The sequence below is a fragment of the Notamacropus eugenii genome, chromosome 6 (assembly GCF_028372415.1).
Source record: "Notamacropus eugenii isolate mMacEug1 chromosome 6, mMacEug1.pri_v2, whole genome shotgun sequence".
Taxonomy (NCBI): Eukaryota; Metazoa; Chordata; class Mammalia; order Diprotodontia; family Macropodidae; genus Notamacropus; species Notamacropus eugenii.
This window is the reverse complement of record NC_092877.1, coordinates 129659451-129679684: the sequence shown is the minus strand read 5'-3', so window position 1 is coordinate 129679684 and position 20234 is coordinate 129659451. Positions and strand designations below refer to the sequence as shown.

Here is a 20234-nt window from a genome sequence, read left to right as displayed (position 1 = left end):
TAAATCATGTACCCATTTGGACTTTTTTCTTGTGTACGGTGTCAGGTATGGGTCTATGCCTAATTTCCGCCACACTGTTATCCAGTTTTCCCAGCAATTTTTGTCAAACAGTGAGTTCTTATCCCAGAAGCTGGGGTCCTTGGGTTTATGAAACAGAAGTTTGCCATATTCCTTGCCTACTGCGTCTTGAGTGCCAAGCCTATTCCACTTGTCTACCTCTCTGTTTCTTAGCCAATACCAAGTGGTTTTGATAATTGCTGCTGTATAGTACAGTTTGAGGTCTAGTAGCGCTAGGCCACCTTCCCAAGCATTTCTTTTCATTAGTCCCTTTGATATTATTGACCTTTTGTTTTTCCAAATGAATTTTGATATTATTTTATCAAGCTCTAGAAAACAATTGTCTGATAGTTTAATTGGTATAGCACTAAATAAGTAAATTAATTTAGGTAGAATTGTCATTTTTATTATATTAGCACGACCTACCCATGAGAAACTAATGTTTTTCCACTTACTTAAATCTGACTTTATTTGTGCAAAAAGTGTCTTGTAATTGTGTTCATATAATCCCTGGGTTTGTTTTGGCAGGTAAACTCCTAAGTGTTTTATACTGTCTACCCTAGCATTAAATGGGATTTCTCTTTCTATCTCTTGCTGTTGGACTTTGTTGCTAATATATAGGAATGCAGAAGATTTGTGTGGGTTTATTTTGTAACCTGCAACTTTGCCAAAGTTGTTTATCATTTCAAGTAATTTTTTACTTGAATCTCTGGGATTCTCTAAGTAGATCATCATATCATCTGCAAAGAGTGATAACTTAGTTTCTTCTTTAGCTGTTCTTATTCCTTCAATATCTATATCTTGTCTAATTGTTACAGCTAACATTTCTAGTACCATATTGAATAATAATGGTGATAATGGACATCCTTGTTTCACCCCTGATCTTGTTGCGAATGCATCTAGCTTATCACCATTGCATATAATGCTAGCTGAAAGTTTTAGATAGATACTGCTTATTATTTTATGGAAAGTTCCCTTTATTCCTACGTTCTCCAGTGTTTTTAGTAGGAATGGGTATTGTATTTTGTCAAAAGCTTTTTCTGCATCTATTGAGATAATCATGTGGTTTTTGTTAGCTTTGTTGTTGATGTGATCGATAATGCTAATAGTTTTCCTAATATTGAACCAGCCCTGTAATTCTGGTATGAATCCTACCTGATCATAATGTATTAATCTCGTGATAACATGCTGTATTCATTTTGCTAAAATCTTATTTAAAATTTTTGCATCTATATTCATTAGGGAAATTGGTCTATAATTTTCTTTCTCTGTTTTGTCTCTTCCTGGTTTGGGTATCAAAACCATATTTGTATCATAGAAAGAATCTGGAAGGACTCCTTCTTCCTCAATTTTCAAAAATAATCTATATAGTATTGGAATTAACTGTTCTTTAAATGTTTGATAGAATTCACTTGTGAATCTATCTGGCCCTGGAGATTTTTTCCTAGGGAGTCCACTGATGGCTTGTTCAATTTCTTTTTCTGAGATGGGGTTGTTTAAGTATTCAACTACCTCTTCTGTTAATCTGGGCAATTTGTATTTTTTTTAAATAATCATCCATCTCGTTTAGATTATCGAATTTGTGGGCATAAAGTTGGGCAAAGTAGTTTCTAATTATTGTTTTAATTTCCTCCTCATTGGAGGTGAGTTCACTCCTTTCATTTTTAATATTAGTAATATGATTTTCTTCTTTCTTTTTCTTTAATCAGATTGACCAAAGGTTTAGCAATTTTATTAGTTTTTTCATAAAACCAACTATTGGTTTTATTTATTAATTCAATAGTTATCTTAATTTCAATTTTATTAATCTCTCCTTTGGTTTTCAGTATTTCTACTTTGGTATTTACTTGGGGATTTTCCATTTGTTCTTTTTCTAGCTTATTCAACTGCAAGCCAAAGTCATTGATCTCTTCTTTCTCTATTTTATTATGTAAGCATTCAGAGATATAAAACTTCCCCTAATAACTGCTTTTGCAGTATCCCATAAGATTTGGTATGTTGTCTCACTATTGTCATTCTCTTGAGTGAAATTGTTGATTGTTTCTATGATTTCTTCTTTAACACAACCCTTCTTTAGGATTAGACTATTTGGTTTCCAATTGAATTTTGCTTATCTTTCCATGGCCTTTTATTACATGTAATTTTTAATGCATTATGATCTGAGAAGGATGCATTGATTATCTCTACCTTTCTGCACTGGATTGTGAGATTTTTATGTCCTAGTACATGGTCAATTTTTGTAAATGTTCCATGTACCGCTGAGAAAAAGGTATATTCCTTTCTATTCCCATTTAATTTTCTCCAAAGTTCTATCATATCTACCTTATCCAGAGTTTTATTTACCTCCTTAGCCTCTTTCTTGTTTATTCTGAGGTTAGATTTATCGAGTTCAGAGAGGGGGAGGTTGAGGTCCCCCACTAGTATAGTTTTGCTGTCAATTTCTTCCTTCAACTCTCCCAACCTCTCCTCTAAGAATTTGGATGCCATACCACTTGGATCATACATGTTTAGTTATGATATTGCTTCATTGTCTATGGTGCCTTTTAGCAGGATATAGTTTCCATCCTTATCTCTTTTGATTAGGTCTATTTCTGCTTTTGCTTTGTCTGAGATTAGGATTTCTACTCCTGCCTTTCTTACATGAGCTGAAGTATAATATATTCTGCTCCATCGTTTGACCTTTATCCTATGTGTATCCCCCCGTTTCAAATGTGTTTCTTGTAAGCAGCATATTGTTGGATTATGGCTTTTAATCCATTCTGCTATCCGTCTCCATTTTATGGGAGAGTTCATTCCATTCACATTCACAGTTATGATTACAATCTGTGTATTTCCCTCCATCCTCTTTCCCACCATTTGTGCTGTTAGCTCTCCCGTCTCCCTTCCCCTCCTCAATAGTATTCACTTTTCTCCCTCTCCTCCTGCAGCCTTCCCCTCCTTCTTTTAGCCCCCCTCCCTTTTACTCCCCTTTACTATTGTTGCTTCTTCCCTCCCTTTTAGCCACCCTCCCCTTTCTTCCCGCTTCTCCTCCTACTACCTATAGAGCTATTTAGGATTATCTACTTAAGATTATTGTTCCCTCCTTTAAACAAATCATATTAGAGTACCTCTCAAACAATGCTCATCTCCCTTCCCTCCTTCACTCTACTATAGTTTTGTACTTCTTCCTGTGATATAATTTGCCATTTTCTGCTTCCTCCTTTTCACACCTCCTATTACAATCCCTTCTCATACTTAAATCATATTTTTGACATGACATCATTTACTTTATACCCGTTCCCTGTACGTATATCCCTTTTATCATAATAGCTGCACAGTTCTCAAGATTAACAGGTATCATCTTCCCTTATAGGGAGGTAAACAGTTTGCCCTAATTGAGTAGCAAGTTTTGTTTTTTTTTTCCCCCCCTGTTTACCTTTTTATGATTCTCTCGAGACCTGCATTTGAAGATCAAATTGTCTGTTGAGTTCTGGTGCTTTGGTCAGGAAGCTCTGGAAATCCCTTATTTCGTTGAATGACTTTCTCCTTGCCTGAAATGTTATGCTGAACTTTGCTGGGTAGTTGATCCTTGGTTGAATTCCCAACTCCTTTGCCTTATAGAATATTGGGTTCCAATTCTTTCGATCTTTTAATGTAGAAGCTGCAAGGTCCTGTGTGATCCTGACTGTATATCCTTGAAATTTGAATTGTTTCTTTCTGGCTGCTTGTAGTATTTTCTCCTTCACTTGATAGCTCTGGAATTTGGCAACGATATTTCTTGGCATTTTGAGTTTGAATCCCTTTCGGGAGGGGAACGGTGGATTCTTTCGATGACTATTTTGCCCTCTGAGTCTAGTACTTCTGGGCAGTTTTCCTTGATGATTTCCTCGAAGATATTGTACAGACTCTTTTCTTCATCATTGGTTTCTGGTAGGCCAATAATTCTTAAATTTTCTCTCCTGGATCTAATTTCCAGGTCAGTTGTTTTTCCAGTTAAATATCTTACATTTTCTTCTGTCTTTTCATTCTTTAGATTTTGTTTGACTGATTCTTGTTGCCTCATTGAGTCATTAGTTTCTACTTGCCCAATTCTAATCTTCATCGTATTGTTTTCTTCAGTTAACTTTTGCATCTCCTTTTCCATCTGACCAATTTTTCCCTTTAAGGAGCTACTTTCTCCATTTAATCTTTGTACTTCCTTTTCCATTCGACCAGTTTTCCTAGTTAGGTTTTGTGTTTCCTTTTCCATTTGATCAATTTTCCCAATTAGGTTTTGGGTTTCCTTTTCCATTTGATTAACTCTTCCTTTTAGGAAATTATTTTCTCCAGCTAATTTTTGAACTTTCTTTTCCATTTTTTCAATTTTCCTTTTCAAAATGATGTTCTCATCAGTGAATTCTTTTTTTATAATTTTAAAATCATTGGCCAGTTTTTCTTCTATTTCCTTCTTCAGCTGTTCCAGGAGAGCTGGTTGTGCTTGCGAGAAGTTCATAGTCCCTTCTGAAGTTTCAGATGGAAGTACAGTCTCAGGTCTGACCTCTTTGGTGTTTGTGTTGTGGTCCTTTTCCCCATAGAAATATTCTACGGTTTTTTCACTTTTCACCTGCTTTTTCCTGTTCATGATGTTGATTGAGTGTTGTAGCTTCTGGTTCTTTCAGTCAGAAGGTACAGAACTTTGTGTTGAGCTGATTTGTGAAAAAGCTAAAACCACGTTTTTGTTTTTTGTTTCCCAGATCAACCGTGGGGTTAGCTTTTTAATTGTGTGGGAGGAGTGGTCTGGTCACAGGAGATCTCCTCAGCTGAACTGAGGCAAATGTTAGCTCAGGGGATGGTGATCCCAGCTTCCCTATTGTCTTTCCTTTTCCCCTGGAGGGCTGAGGCACGCCTAGTTGCTAATACGTGTTCCCACCCCTCCTTGGGCTCCTCTCCCAGCACTGAGGCTTGCCTGGCTCTCCATGCGAATTTTCTCTGCCCTGGGTCCTCTGTCCTTCCAGATTGCCTCTGCCACAGTAGGAGGAATCCCCCTTTGCTATTTTCCCAGCCTCTGGTGTTATGAGACTATTTGCCCCCTTCTGCTATTCCCGCTGATCCAGGATTTTTCTGGGGAAATATTTTATGGCTCTTTCATGGTCATCGGGGGGGAGGAGAGAGCATTTACTGATCACTCCACCATCCTGGCTCCCGGAAGTTCAAGTAGGTGACTTACTGAAGTTTAATCTTCAGGCTGAAGGTCTCAGGAGCTGCTGTGCTGGTATCTGGCGCTCAGCTGCTCTCACCCGCTAGGTTTGGCTTGTCTCCTGCTCTGCTGGCTCCGCCCACCGCTCTCAGGCTTCTCAGGTCCCTTAAGCCCCACTGGGCTGACTGCGCTGCGTTGTGTGCTGGCAGCTCACCCCAGTGGAACAGATCCTTCCCATGGACCTTCCAGTCTAACCTGGCCTCCCAATCTGTCAAAGTCTGTCACCCACTGGATTCCGCACCTCCAAAGTTTGGTCAGATTCTCCTTTCAGAGGTATCCAGAGGAATTTGTCCAGGAGCTTAGGTGAGTCGTTGCTTTCACTCCGCCATCTTGTCTCCCCCCCCCCCCATGGTGCCAAAAAGAGTACCCACATTTTAAAAGGGAAAGGGACGCAGGGAACTCACGTCTGAAACTCAGCACCATGATGTTCTGGTGAAATAGAACAAAGAATAGAAAACTGAGAAATGGGTTTCCCTAAATTTTCTCCATTTTATCTGTCTAGTCTAGGCATTGGTCGGCTAGTGGGCACCATCATGGGATGACGAACGGGTCTCATCATTGGAGGGCCAGACATCATAGGCCTATGGCCTCCCATGGACATCCTCATGCCAGGAGGAAGTCCGACAGGCATCATTCCAGGAGAAGGGGGACCCATCATGCTAAGGTGAGGAGGTGGGATCATAGGCCCTCTTAGTGAAGGAACAGAGAAAAAGTTGGGAGGAATTTTTCCTTTCTGGAATGCAGTGGTTGTTTTATCAGTCAGACACTGAGCTTGTTCTTCCATCCATTTCTGATAGTAGTCTCTCACATTCTCCTTGTCTTTCCTCCCACTGTAGTGTGTTTTCCTCACAGATGGAGAATCATGAGTAAGGTATGTATCGCAGTAATCACAGTAAAACTTGGACATGATGATGAACAGTTGTACCTTATTCTGGCCAACATATCTTCAAAAGAGACTGGTTGGCTTCCTCACTGTATCTCTTACCAGGTTGTTCACATATAAAGCCAACTTCAGGATGCCCTTCTTGGACAGATAAAATGGGGCCCAGCTCTTCAGACAGAAACTTGGCAGGGATCCTAAAATGTGGACTGCACCTGAGCACTGAGAAGATGAGGGCACAGGGCTGCCGACTGCCTGAAGTACCTGATCGACAGTGGGTGGGAAAGGGAAAGAGAGGAGGAGACAAGGCAGGGGAGAGAGAGGGAGGGAGAGAGAGGGAGAGGTGGGAGAGAGCAAGAGAGAATGAGCAAGAGAACACCCCTAGCTGGCTCTTGGGAGTGAGGGCCATGGCTGAACAACTTCCCCAGAGGAAGAAATTAAAGCTATCTATTATCATATGGAAAAAATGCTCTAAATAACTATTAATTGGAGAGATGCAAACCAAAACAACTCTGAGATACCACATCACACCTATCAGATTGGCTAACATCACAAAAGAGGAAGATGGTAAATGTTGGAGAAGATGTGGGAGAGTTGGAACACTAATTCGTTGTTGGTGAAGCTGTAAGCTGAACCAAATATTCTGAAGAACAATTTATTTTTATTTTTTTTTATGTTCCTCCTTTTTAAAAAAGTATATTGTATGTAGTAGCCATCAGTTTTAAAATGAGCTGACAGGTTTCTGAATCACATTATTAAAAATATCCAAGAGTTGAATCTTATCTAATTTAAGAAAACTTAAACCTCTAAAACTTACAAAACTTAACCTCTACCCCCCCAAAAAAAGGAATGAAAAATTCCTCAGTTGGCTGACAAATGTGAGGGTTTACATAGCAATCTGCTTCGTTTTGGAAAAAGGGTAAAAAAAAAATTGAAGTGGGCAGCAGTGACCAGGCAGGAAATATCAAACAAGGCTGGAGCACGTTGTGTCTGTTTTCAGATCAGCAATTAGAGTTCAATTCTAGTTTGAGTTCACTAATGACAAGTTTGAATCCATTCGTGAAGGAAAAAAAACTGCCACCAGAGTTTTTTGTTTCTTTCCAACAAGAGGACATTTTCACTCCAAAAATTAGTCTAGTTTCCTGGTTACTTAATTCCCTGCAATGAAATTTTGAAAGGTCCATGCTGTCCATTTTCCCACCCCCACCACCACAAGTCATTCCTAAGAATAACAATCTATCCTTTCTTTCACTGTTTTATTCCAGCCCTACCTAGTTCTATGCTGACACCATGAGATCCTAACACAAATTGAGCCTGCTAAAAAGGAAAAGCAGCTTAGATTTTCAGTGACCCATAACTGAGTCACCATAAGGCAATAACTGAAAACTTGGGCAGGAAAAATGCCGAACCATGTAAGAGTATCATCCTGCTCATTTTCTCTCCCCATCTCCATTAAACAGATATGAAACTGAACAACCAAAAAAAAAAGGGGGGGTGGAATTTAACCCAAACATGATCAGGTTCAAGAAGCATGGCCAACAAGCATCACAACTATTGAAGCAATTGAAATCATGAAAAGCCTGGGAGAAGCATTGAGCACTTCTGCTCTACTCCACAGTTCCAGGACTACTGGAGTTCTTCTGGAGAGTTCATGTTACATTACATTTTTAAAGCAAGGTCATTTCTTATTTCCATGATGTGATCCTTCAGAAGCTATTTTGGTTAGAAATCAGACATGGCAGTAATGATTAGTGAGGGTTACATGGTATATTGATGGCAAAAGATGGATTTTCTTTTCTTTAAAAATAAATGTAATCCAAAATTAGGACAATGAATTACTGGGGACCTATGAGACAGTCTGACTATCCCACGAGAGAAAATATTGCTGTTTCAAAAAAAGTGAACCCAGTAAACCCTTCTGCAGAGGGATCTTAACCATAATTCCACTGTGAAGAGACAGCGCCAGCCTCTATGACGAGAAGCAGCCCCTCCTTTTTACTGGCCTTCACAAGCAGTCTGCTGAAAAATCAGAGTCGTCACTTCAGCTTTGCTGTGATGGATTGTATTCAGTAAAGGGACAACCTATCAGCTATTCTTGACTTCAAATCTTAATTGGGGACCAATTTTGGTTGTGTTTTGACCTGGAGAGAATAATTAAAATAATGCAAGAACAGAAAGGAAAAGCATTGCTGGTCATACCTGCCATCATCATCATTATTCATGGCCAGACTTTTGTAGTCCTTCTTCCACTTTTTTTACAACTCTGTATTTGCTTGTTGAAACGTCACCAAGAAAGATGATAGCTCAAATCAGGCCGACGATCTGATCAATCTGTCTCATGTAGACACTCTTGAGGGGGAGAGAATACCTTCTCTCATCAGGAATAGGATTGCAATTTAGACTTGAATTGATAACTTTTAAATCCAAAGGTTTGGGTCTAGGTACACGTTTTTGTTCCTGGTGCTCCCCTCCCTCTTCTGAAAGGGATTTTTTCCAAGGAGAGTTCCAAAGATGTTTGTCCACAGACACGCTATGTCCTTAAGTAGTAAACATGTATCTATTTCCAGATTGGTGCACTGGATTCTCTTCATCAAACAACAGATACAAGTATTTACAGGTCTCACTCAGAAAGAAACTTTCCATGTGGTTCTCTTTTGATTTGTCCATGACGTGATGTAAGGTAGCATAAGCATATTTGACTTTTTAATACTTATCCAGACTCTGAAGAATATCCATTCCTACATGGAGGTAAAAGGGATTCTTGGTTGCCTGGTAAAGGAGATAGGTTGATTCCACCAGTTCTGGCCTCAGAGGGTAAAAAAGGACATCAGGGGCCTGTAGTTGCCAATTGTATTGCTCTGGGAGGGCAACATATCGCTTCCAGATGGCATAATAAAAGGTGTGAAGGCAAATGACATCTTCCACATCCCCTATTAATACCTCCACTCCAGGGAAAAAAGCCTGCAGAGAATCAATCCAGGTATTCATCAGGTGGCCACTGAACATATTCACATTCACATAGAGTGGATGGTCTCCTTCATCTTCAATACAAGCTTCCCGGCCTCTTCTTAAATAGCTCTGAATACTCCGATAGGCAGCATTAAACATCTCTAGATCATCATCTTCTCCAAAGAGAATGTAAGATTTCGAGAGGTACTCATAGAAGGAATCCAACCCAGCACCAAGGCCACTCTGCTTTCCCACCCAGTGCCCTGTCTGGATGTTCACAACATTCCCTAGCAGTCCGGTTTCATGGCTGCGAAGATTCCAAAGGGCTTTCAATGCCCGCCTGGCCACCCACTCAAAAGTCAAGTGCCCCAGCAGCCAGCGAAGAATTCCAGACTCCACCAGCAAGGAGCCAGCGCTAGCTGTACACTTCTCATTATTGCTGTCAGGGGGGACACCACTCTTGAGATTCACCCGAGGATAGGGAATTCCAGTTTTTGTATTTTCAAAGGCAGGGAACAATCTTAGCGCCAGATCCCGGGCCATATGCAACAATTTATTATCATAATCCTTAACTGTCATGTCACCAAAGGGCTGTTTGGAGTCAGTTATTATTCTACGGGTAGAAAGGAGGCTTCCAAGGACCCTGATTGTAGCCTCGAAGACTTGGACTGTGGAATCTTTGTCAAATGAAACTGTGTTGATCACTAATTTCACTGCCTTCTGGAGCTCTGATGAATTTCCCATTATTACCAGTGTATCCAAGGCATCAACCAGGGTTAATGAATAGTTTCCCAGAACATCGTTGATGTTCACATTCGAAGGGTCCCCATGGTCCGGCCCCGGGCCCCGGCAGTAGATGGGGTTGAGCTCGTCCTCCGGGAAGGCGTGCGCCAAGTAGTTGTCGTAGCCAAAGAGGAACATGCCCTGCGCCAGGTCCCGCATCTGCGCCCGCAGCTGCTGGGGGAAGGCTCCGCTGTAGCACCGCTCGTACTAGTCGCCCCACTCTCCCCGGCCCGGCCGCCCAGCAGCGAAGCCCAGGACGACTCGTGGCACACGCCCGGCGGCCCCGGGTCAAGCTCGGGCGAAGCCCCTGCGGAGCAGCCGGCGGCCGCGGGCGCGGCCCCCCAAGCCTCTGCGCCCCCGGCCAGGAGGCGGCCTCGGCGCGGCCTTCTGGGCCCCTCAGGGGCTGGAAGCCCGAGCTGAGTGGGAAGCGCTGGTAGAAGCCCAGGCTGGGGCCCAGGCGGAAGGTGAGCCACAGGGCGCCTTGCAGGCGGAGCCAGAACCAGCGACTTCCATTGCATGGTGACCTGGGCTCGGCGGGCATTCTCCCCTAGCGCGAGGCCTCCCCGCTGGCCCAGCGAGTGAGTGGGCAGAGCAGGAGCGGGAGCGGGTCACGGACGCAGCTGGGAGCAGGCCCAGCGAGCCTCGAGCTGCGTCCCCTGCGCGTCCAAGGGCCCCACACACACTTCCCCTCCTGAAGATCCATTTAGAACTATTCCCAAAGAGCTACAAAAATGTGCATATCCTTTGACCCAACAGTATCACTTCTAGGACTGTATCCTCATAAAAATGGGAAAGGGTCCCTGCGGTATGTGAATACAATGGAATACTGTTTGATATAAGAAATGATGAACAGGAAGACTTCAGAGAGGCCTGGAAAGACTTATAAGAACTGATGCTGAGTGAAAGGAGTAGAACCAGGAGAGCTGTATACACAGCAACTACCTCAGTGTGTGAGGATTTTTTCTGGTAGTCTTGGAACTTCTTTGAAATGCAAGGACTTAAAAAATTCTCATTGGTGTCTTGAGGTTAAATGCCTTTCACATCCAGAGACAGAGCTATGGAATTCAATAGCAGAATATAAAAGATCATTTTCTTTTGTATTACGTTTTGGTTTGTTGTATGATTTCTCCCATTCATTTTAATTCTTCTATGCAATATGACTAAGGTGAAAATGTATTTAATAGGAATGTGTGTGTAGAACCTATATAAAACTGTATGCCATCTCAAGGAGGGGGGGGGAGAGGAAAAGGAAGGGAAGGGAGTTGGAAAAAATGTAAGTTACATAGAGGTGATTGTAGAACACTGAAAACAAATAAAATAATAAAACAAAGATAGAGGAGCGTGTACTCTGGTGACCTGTAAGTTCTCAGTTCCTCCAAGATGGCACAATCAAGGGAGATAAGTTTACTCTTCTCCTAGCCTGCATTCTGGTCTGGAAGTTTCTAAAACTTTTTTGCCCAGGATCTGGAAGTTGGATTCCCTTTCCAGAGCCTCCACCTCCTCCAACACATTAGCACTCTTCTTCACCCCAGGGCCATCACTCAGAGCTGAGATTTAGATCAGTGGTTCAATTCACCTAGGGTCTTTAGGGAAGGCTCCAAATATGGATGCTGCTGCTGTTGCCTCCACTGCCTGGGTCTGGGGACAGGGGAGGACCCTGCTCTCATCTCACCCATGTGAAAAAGCTTTCTCACTGACTTTTGAAACTCTCCTTGTAATTTGTGGTTTGAGGGATTTGGGAACCATAGTTGCTGCCAGGGATTCTGCCCCTGACACCTGCTCCAGTCCTGTTCTGATGGGCAACTCATGCACAAGGCTGGGCTGGGCTGTGTGGGCTGCACTTCGTTCTGCACCTCATGCTATAGGCCTTTGCTATTGGCCTTCCAGGCTACCTTGGTTTGGAAATTTCTTTCACTCTGTCATTTTGTGAATTGTGTTGCTCTAGAATTTGTTTAGTCAATTTTTACAGGTATTTTATGAGCTGTGGGGAAAGAGGTAGATTAGGTGCCTCTTTCTACTCTGTCATGTTAGCTCTGCCCCAATCATGGTTTCTGTTAGTTTTGTTGTTGATATGATAAATAACGCTGATACTTTTCATATTATTGTAGCATCCTTGCATTCCTCATATAAATTATACCTGGTCATAATGCATTGCTCTTGTGATAAGTTGCTGCATTCATTTTGCTAATATCCTATTTAAAATTTTTGCATATGTATTCATTAGAGAAAGTGGTCTATAATTTTCTTTCTCTCTTTTGGGTTTTCCTTTTGTCAGAACCATATTTGTATCATATAAAGGATTTTGTAAATCCCCCTCTTCCCCAATTTTTGTACATAGTCTACAGAGTATTGGGATTAACTGTTCTTTAAATGTTTGATAGAATTCACTTGTAAATCCATCTGGCCATGAAGATTTTTTCTTCAGGAGTTCATTGATGACATTTTCAATTTCTTTTCTGAGATGGGGTTATTTAAGTATTCAACTTCCTCTTCTGTTAATCTTGGCCATTTATATTTTTAAAATAACCATCCATCTCATTAAGATTGTCAAATTTATGGGTATACAGGCTGGCAAAGTAATTTCTAAGTATTGTTTTAATTTCCTCCTCATTGGAGGTTAGTCCACCCTTTTCATTTTTGATACTGGGTAACTTGGTTTTCTTTTTTTAATCAGATTTTATAAAGGTTTATCAATTTTATTGTTTTTTTTCCTTAAAACTAACTCTTAGTTTTATTGAATGATTCAATAGTTTTCTTCATTTCAATTTTGTTAATCTCTCCTTTGTTTTTCAGTTGTTCCAATTTCGTTTTTACTTGGAGATTTTCAATTTGTTCTTTTTCTAGCTTTTTCAGCTGCATGTCAATTTCATTGATCTCCTCTTTCTCTATTTTATTCATGAATGCATTAAAAGAAATAAAGTTCCCCTTAGAACTATTTCACAAGATACTTCTACAGGTACTAATTATCCTTGCCATTCACAATAACATTTCCTTTCTGAGACTTTTTGGTTTTGTTATTCTGTGAGTCAAAGGTACAATTTTGAGATTTGGAGGAGCATTTTTCATTTATATGTCAAATAGTGACACACCTAGGATTCCATTTCTTTTGTTACTGCTACAAGAAAAATCCATAATCATAATACTTTGTTTTACTTAATTTATTTTTTGTTTTCAACATTCATTTCACAAGATTTTGAGTTTCAAATTTTCTACCCATCTCTCCCCTCCCCCAAAAACATTGTGCATTCTGATTATCCCTTCCCCCAATCTGCCCTCCCTTCTGTCACACCTCTTCCTTCCTTTATCCTCATTTTCTCTCTTTTCTTGTAGGGTAAGATAGATTTCTATACCCCATTACCTGTATTGCTTATTTCCCAGTTGAATGCAAAAACAATTCTCAACATTCGAGTTCCAACTTCTTTCCCTTCCTCTCACCCCACCTGTCCCTACTGAGAAGATAAGCAATTAAATGTAGGCTATATATGTGTAGTTTTGCTAAAGACTTCCATAATAGTCATGTTGTAAAGGACTAAGTATATTTCCCTTCAACTTATCCCGCCCCCTATTCATTCTATTCTCTCTTTAGATCTTGTTCCTCCCTAAAGTACATACTTGTAATTACTTCCTCCTCCCATTTGCCTTCCTTTCTATCATCCCCCCACCCCACTTATCCCCTTCTCTCCTACAAGGAATTTGGTAAGTTGTATCATTATTGTAATTCTGTTGAATGAAGTTGTTAATTGTTTGTATGATTTGTTTAATCCACTCATTCTTTAGGACTAGATTATTTGGTTTCCAATTATGTTTTGTTTATCATTCCACGTCCTTTTTTTTACATATATTTTTATTGCATTATGATCTGAGAAGGATGCATTGAGGATTTCTGCCTTTCTGCCCTGGATTGTGAGATTTTGTGCCCTCGTACATTTTCCAGTTTTGTACATGCACCCTGTCCCAATGAGAAAAAGATATGTTCCTTTCTATCCCCATTCAATTTTCTCCAGAGAGCTATCATATCTACATTATCCAGATTTTTATTCACCACCTTAACTTTTTTCTTCTTTATTTTGAGGTTAGATTTTTCAAGCTCAGAGAGGGGGAGGTATAGTTTATCTGTCTATTTCTTCCTGTAACTCCTTTAACTTCTCCTCTAAGAATTTGGATTCTATACCACTCAGAACATATATGTTTAGTAAATATATCACTTCCTTATCCATGGTGCCTTTTAGCAGGATATAGTTTCTTTCCTTATCTCTTTGATTATATCTGTTTTTACTTTTGCTCTATCTGAGATTTGGATTGCTACCTCTGATTTTTTTTTCTACATCAGCTGAAGCACTATATATTCTGCTCCAACATTTTACCTTTACCCTGTGTGTATCCCCTCGTTTCAAATATGTTTCCTGCAAACAACCTATTGTTTGATTGTATAATGCAATATGAATACGGTGCTTTTATAGAGACAGTAGCTAAGAAAAGGTTCATTATGTTGGACCTGTTCCCAAAGTTAGCTCTTTAGGTTAGCAATAAAAAAATCCTGATTTGAAAGATTGGATCCTAATTCATATCGGAAAAGATGGACTTATGCTCTCAAAATATTTGCATGGCAATATCTCTGTCATAGCACTCCCATCAATAATAGGAAGGTAATTTTCTCTAACATTCTTCATATTGTTCAATCTTGCTATTGGTGGATGCATTCTTCCATTTCTACAGCTTCTGGTCATCCTTCATATTTGTTGGTGTCCTTGTTCTTTAAGTGCTGTTCAAAGAGGCTTTTTGTATTGATACCTTCTCCACCACAGAAGGCCCAGTTTTCTCTAAAATTAAGGTTAGCTATAGCTGTACTTCCCCAGGAAGCAATCAGTAATCTTGCTTCATTATTGAGTTTGGTTGCTCCATCATCATATGTTCCCATTAAAATTATGGTTACATGCTGAATAGACTTAAGAAATTCAATAAATGGTGCAACATTTCCTCCCCACATATCAAAATATTCAGTGTGTAATGCTTCTCCTGCTTTTCCATTTACCAAGGCAAAATTGATTCCTCTTCCAACATTATTCTTTGCTCCTCTCATTAAAATATTGTCTTCTACACAAATTTTGGAACCTACGACATTTGGTGCTGTACTTGACATTTTGAAGACAAAGTGTTCTTTTCTGGACAAGCTTTTGAAATTCCACATTTATAACTAGGGATTTTTGTATGAACTCTCTCTATTGCTGACCTTGCAAATAAATTTGCTAAATTTCAATATAACTTTATTTCATATACTTGAGTATAGCATAAAATGTCGGTAGAAATACTGCTACAGCAACCATCAACATTATGGTATCTGTGGTGCTCTTGTTTATGTTTTTTCAGTCTATGGCACAATTCCATTAAATAAAAATTCATCATCCACAGTTACTCATGTCTGGTCCTGCCCAAGGCTGTGACAAGTCACAGGCCTCGACCTCGACCAATCCTTCTCCTCCCCAGGTAACTCACTCTTCCCTTTCACCCTGGCTTGTCTAAGCACTCTTAACTGTTCCATCTGGGTCAGAAAAAGCAAGTGCCTCTTTACTACCCATGTTTGAAGAAGGGAAAGTTCAGTTGTATCACACACTTAAGGAAATGTGCTATTGACCCAGAACTAGGGCGGAAGAGTGATATATAATTATTTAGTCATTAAACACATCTATGACTGCCTATTACGTTCTTTGATTTAAAACGAATTAGAGAATTAGCCTTGGATGAAATTGGAGCACATCTCTGGAGGATTAGAATCTGCCTGCAAAATGGTGATATAGCAGTGGCATCACCAATATTGCAGCTATAAATTCTTTTCTTGGCCTCATCAACATTTTTGTCATTCTAACAAATCACTGGAGATATACTTTTTGGGCATTTTCATACGACTGTTTCAATGCCAAACCCTCTTCTTTCTCAGGGAAGAAGTTTTATGAGAGAAGAAGAGGCCTTAATGAAAGACAACTCCTGTCCATTACTAGTGACTTTGAACTTTGAGTCTTAATATTTCATAAATTTTTAAAAGGCAAATGTATCAATGATTAATTCCTATAATATCTCGTGATTTCTAAAAAATAGATTAGTAAGATCTCAACATTCTGAAATGTGAGTTTGTTCTATTACACCATCTGATAGTGCAACAAGATAATCTCAAAAATCAATAGGTTAACATGAGATGTGCCAAACTGTCAGACACTGTGATAATTAAATGGCATATGACTGAAGTTATGGAAACATTTTTTCATTCTATATCATATATATGTATGTACATATATTTATATATGCCATTTATGTATGTATGTATATACACATATATGTACATGTACATATATATGTATGTATATATGAATATATACATATAGACATATGCATATACATATAAGCAGATGAGGAAGCTTTTCTTACAAAGAAGATATAATCACAATATTTATTGGTCTGAGTGGAGCCAAGATGGCAGAAAAGAAAGATGCACATACTCTAGCTCTTCCCCCATAGTCCATAAAATACCTGTTAAAAATGACTCTAAACAAAGCCTAGAGAAGCAGAAGCCACAAAATGACAGAGTGAAAGAGATTTCCAGCCCAGGGTAACCTGGAAAGCCAAAAGGAAAGGTCTATCATATGTGGAACAGAGAAGAGTACAGGCCATGGAGCCCAGCCCACCCTTGGCTGCTTGGCACCAGCAGGAACAGGAGCAGAACAGGTCTCAGGGGTGGAATCCTCCGCAGCAGAGAGAGTTCTCAGACCACTCAAGCCACAAGCACCAAAGAAAGCTTCAAAAGCCAATGAGAAAGATGTTTCATCTGGGAAAGGGAAAGAGATATGTCCCTGCCAGCAGCAGCCACTAAAGTAGCAGCATCCGTTGTTGGAACACACAGCCTAAAAAGTCCTTGGAGGAACTGATCAGCTGATCTGAATCTCAGCCATGAGCTGGGCCCTAGAGTGAGAAGGAGGAGCAAGAAGAGGGAATTCTACTACCCACAAATTCTAGGCAGAAATGTTCTTGGATGCTCCCAGACCAGTGTGCAGGCCAGGAGAGGAGTAAACTCCTGTTGCTTGATTGTGCCACTTTGGAGGCGGTGTGAAATTTCAGGTCCCCAGAATATACTCTCCTCTTGAAAAAAGGATACAAAAGTCAAATAACTGACTGGGAAAATGCCCAAAAAAGGGAAAAAAATAAGACTATAAAAGGTTACCTTCTTGATGAAAAGGCATTTTCTTCCATCATTTCTGATGAGGAAGAAAAATGCATACTGTCAGAGGAAGTCAAGGCTTCTGCATCCAGTACCTCCAAAATAAATATGCAATGGTTTCAGGTCATGGAAGAGATTGAAAACTGAGTCAACAGCTTGATACAGGAGAACCAAAAAAAAATGCTGAAGAAAATAACACCTTTAAAAATAGGCTAATGTAAATGGCAAAAGAGTTCTAAAAAGAAAATGAGGAGAAAAAAATGCATTAAAAAGCAGAATTAACTAAATGGAAAAGGAGGTTCAAAAGGTCACTGAAGAAAATAGTTCGGGGGCAGAGCCAAGATGGTGAAGTAGAAAGATGCACATACACATAGCTCCGAACCCACAAACCACAGAACGGCTAGAGGGGACTAACCCAGGGCAAATTCTGCACCCAGAGACCACGGAATATTGGAGAGAGGGAGATTTCTGTTCCGGAGAGTCCTGCAAACCTCTCGCGGGGGGGCTTTCGCGCCGTGTACTGGGCGCCAGGATGGGGAGAGAGGGCAGCCCTGCCGAGGCCACGACACCGTGAGGAAAAGATTCGAGAGGGCTATGGGGATGGGATCTCCAGCTGCCACATGGGTCCCCCCACCCACAGAGGGACCTGCAAACCTCTCGCAAAAGGTCCGTCGCGCTGCAGATGCGGAGCCAAGCCCGGACCTGCAGCGGCGGCGGCCGCGGCTCCGAGAGGTACAGATCCGAGAAGGCTCCAGAGACGGGATCTCCAGAGGTGGCACTAGCCCATCCACCAACAGGTGACTGACGGGGATAGGTGAGAGAGTGTCTTTGGCGGGTCGAGAGGGGAGTGGGGTGCCCCCATGGCTCGGGCCCCTGCAGGAGATAGAAGTTGAGAGGTGGCTACAGACAGGGGCTCCCCAAACGGGCGGGAGCCTGGATCCATTGTGGATGGTCTGTGCATAAACCCCCTGACGGAACTGAGCCAGAGAGGCGGCCCTGCCCCTGACCACCTGGACTCAATTCTCGCACTGAATAGCAGCCCTGCCCCCGCCAAAAACCCTAAGGTGGGAAGCAGCATTTGAATCTCAGTCCCCAAACGCTGGCTGGGAGGACCAGGAGGAGAGGTGGGTGTGAGGAGAACATTCAGAGGTCAGGTCACTGGTGGGGGAGAATGCCCAGAAAAGGGAAAAGAAATAAAACCATTGAAGGGTATTTTCTCAGAGAAAAGACACTTCCTCCCTTCCTTTCTGATGGGGAGGAACAATGCTTGCCATCAGGCAAAGACACAGAAATCGAGGATTCTGTGTCCCAGCCTACCCAATGGGCTCGGGCCATGGAAGAGCTCAAGAGGAATTTTGAAAATCAAGTTAGAGAGGTGGAGGAAAGACTGGGAAGGGAAATGAGAGGGATGAGGGAGAAGCATGAAAAACAGATCAGCTCCCTGCTAAAGGAGAACCAAAAAAATCTTGAAGAAATTGGCACCCTGAGAACTAGCCTAACTCAGTTGGCAAGGGAAGTGCAAGGGACCAATGAGGAGAAGAATGCTTTCAAAAGCAGAATTAACCAAATGGAAAAGGAGATTCAAAAGCTCACTGAAGAAAATAGATCTTTCAAAACTGGAATGGTACAGATGGACGCTAAGGACTTTATGAGAAAGACAGATATCTCATAACATACCGCACAGATTCGAAAAATGGAAGATAATGTGAAATATCTTATTGGAAAAACAACTGACCTGCAAAATAGAATCAGGAGAGACAATGTAAAAATTCTGGGAGTACCTGAAAACCATGATCAAAAGAAGAGCCTAGACATCATCTTCCATGAAATTATCAAGGAAAACTGCCCTGAGATTCTAGAACCAGAAGGCAAAACAAATATTCAAGGAATCCGCAGAACACCGCATGAAAGAGATCCAAAAAGAGAAACTCCCAGGAGCATTGTGGCCAAATTCCAGAATTCCCAGGTGAAAGAGAAAATATTGCAAGCAGCTAGAAAGAAACAATTCAAGTATTGTGGAAATACAATCAGGATAGCACAAGATCTGGCACCCTCTACATTGAGCGATAGAAGGGAATGGAATAGGATATTCCAGAAGTCAAAGGAACTAGGACTGAAGCCAAGAATCACCTACCCAGCAAAACTGAGTATAATACTTCAGGAGAAAAAATGGTCTTTCAATGAAATAGAGGACTTTCAAATTTTCCTGATGAAAAGACCAGAGATGGAAAGAAAATTTGACTTTCTAACACAAGAATGAAGAGAACCATGAAAAGGTGAACAGCAAAAAGAAGTCATAAGGGACTTACTAAAGTTGAACTCTTTACATTCCTACATGGAAAGACAATATTTGTAACTCTTGAAACATTTCAGTATCTGTGTACTGGGTGGGATTACACACACACATGCACAAGCACATGCACGCACACATAGAGACAGAGTGCACAGAGTGAATTGAAGAGGATGGGATCATATCTTAAAAAAAATGAAATCAAGCAGTGAGAGAGAAATATTGGGAGGAGAAAGGCAGAAATTATATGGGGCAAATTATCTCTCATAAAAGAGGCAAGCAAAAGACTTATTAGTGGTTGGATAAAGAGGGGAGGCAAGAGAAAAACATGAGGTCTACTCTCATCACAATCCACTAAAAGAACGAATATAATGCACACTCATTTTGATAGGAAAACCTATCTCATAATACAAGAGACTGGGAGACAGGGGTACAAGCAGGGTGGGGGGGAGGATGGAGGGGAGGGCATGGGGAGGAGAATACAATACGAGGTCGACACTCATGGGGAGGGAAAGGACCATAAGAAAATAGAAGTAATGGGGGACAGGATAGGATGGAGGGAAATATAGTTATTCCTATACAACACAACTAGTATGGAAATCATTTGCAAAACTAAACAGATATGGCCTATATTGAATTGCCTGTCTTCCAAGGGTAAGGGGTGGAGAGGGAGGGAGCTAAAGAAGTTGGAACTCAAAGTGTTAGGACCAAATGTAATGTTCTTACCACTGGATAACAAGAAATACAGGTTAAGGGGTCAAGAAAGCTATCTGGCCCTACAAGACAAAAGAGAAGACGGAGACAAGGGCAGGGAGGGAGGAGAGAGGAGAGAGCAGATAGGACACAGGGGCAA

The 20234-nt window shown here is 41.0% G+C and overlaps 1 protein-coding gene and 2 pseudogenes across 1 annotated transcript; all 3 read right to left on the bottom strand.

The window, feature by feature from the left end:
* Positions 1-5762: 5762 nt before the first annotated feature.
* On the bottom strand, positions 5763-6201 carry LOC140510604 (U1 small nuclear ribonucleoprotein C-like). The gene has a single exon (XM_072619317.1). It carries the CDS (start codon positions 6177-6179, stop codon positions 5763-5765), a length of 417 nt encoding a protein of 138 aa, XP_072475418.1. The 5' UTR covers positions 6180-6201.
* Positions 6202-8359: 2158 nt separating this feature from the next.
* LOC140510603 (ER degradation-enhancing alpha-mannosidase-like protein 1 pseudogene) lies at positions 8360-10402 on the bottom strand (annotated as a pseudogene).
* Positions 10403-14559: 4157 nt separating this feature from the next.
* Positions 14560-15214, bottom strand: LOC140512132 (protein FAM3C-like; annotated as a pseudogene).
* Between the last annotated feature and the right edge of the window lie 5020 nt (positions 15215-20234).

Excerpts from the sequence above, each read along its gene's own strand:
- LOC140510604 (XM_072619317.1), bottom strand. The coding sequence starts at position 6,179 with ATGTCCAAGTTTTACTGTGATTACTGCGATACATACCTTACTCATGAT.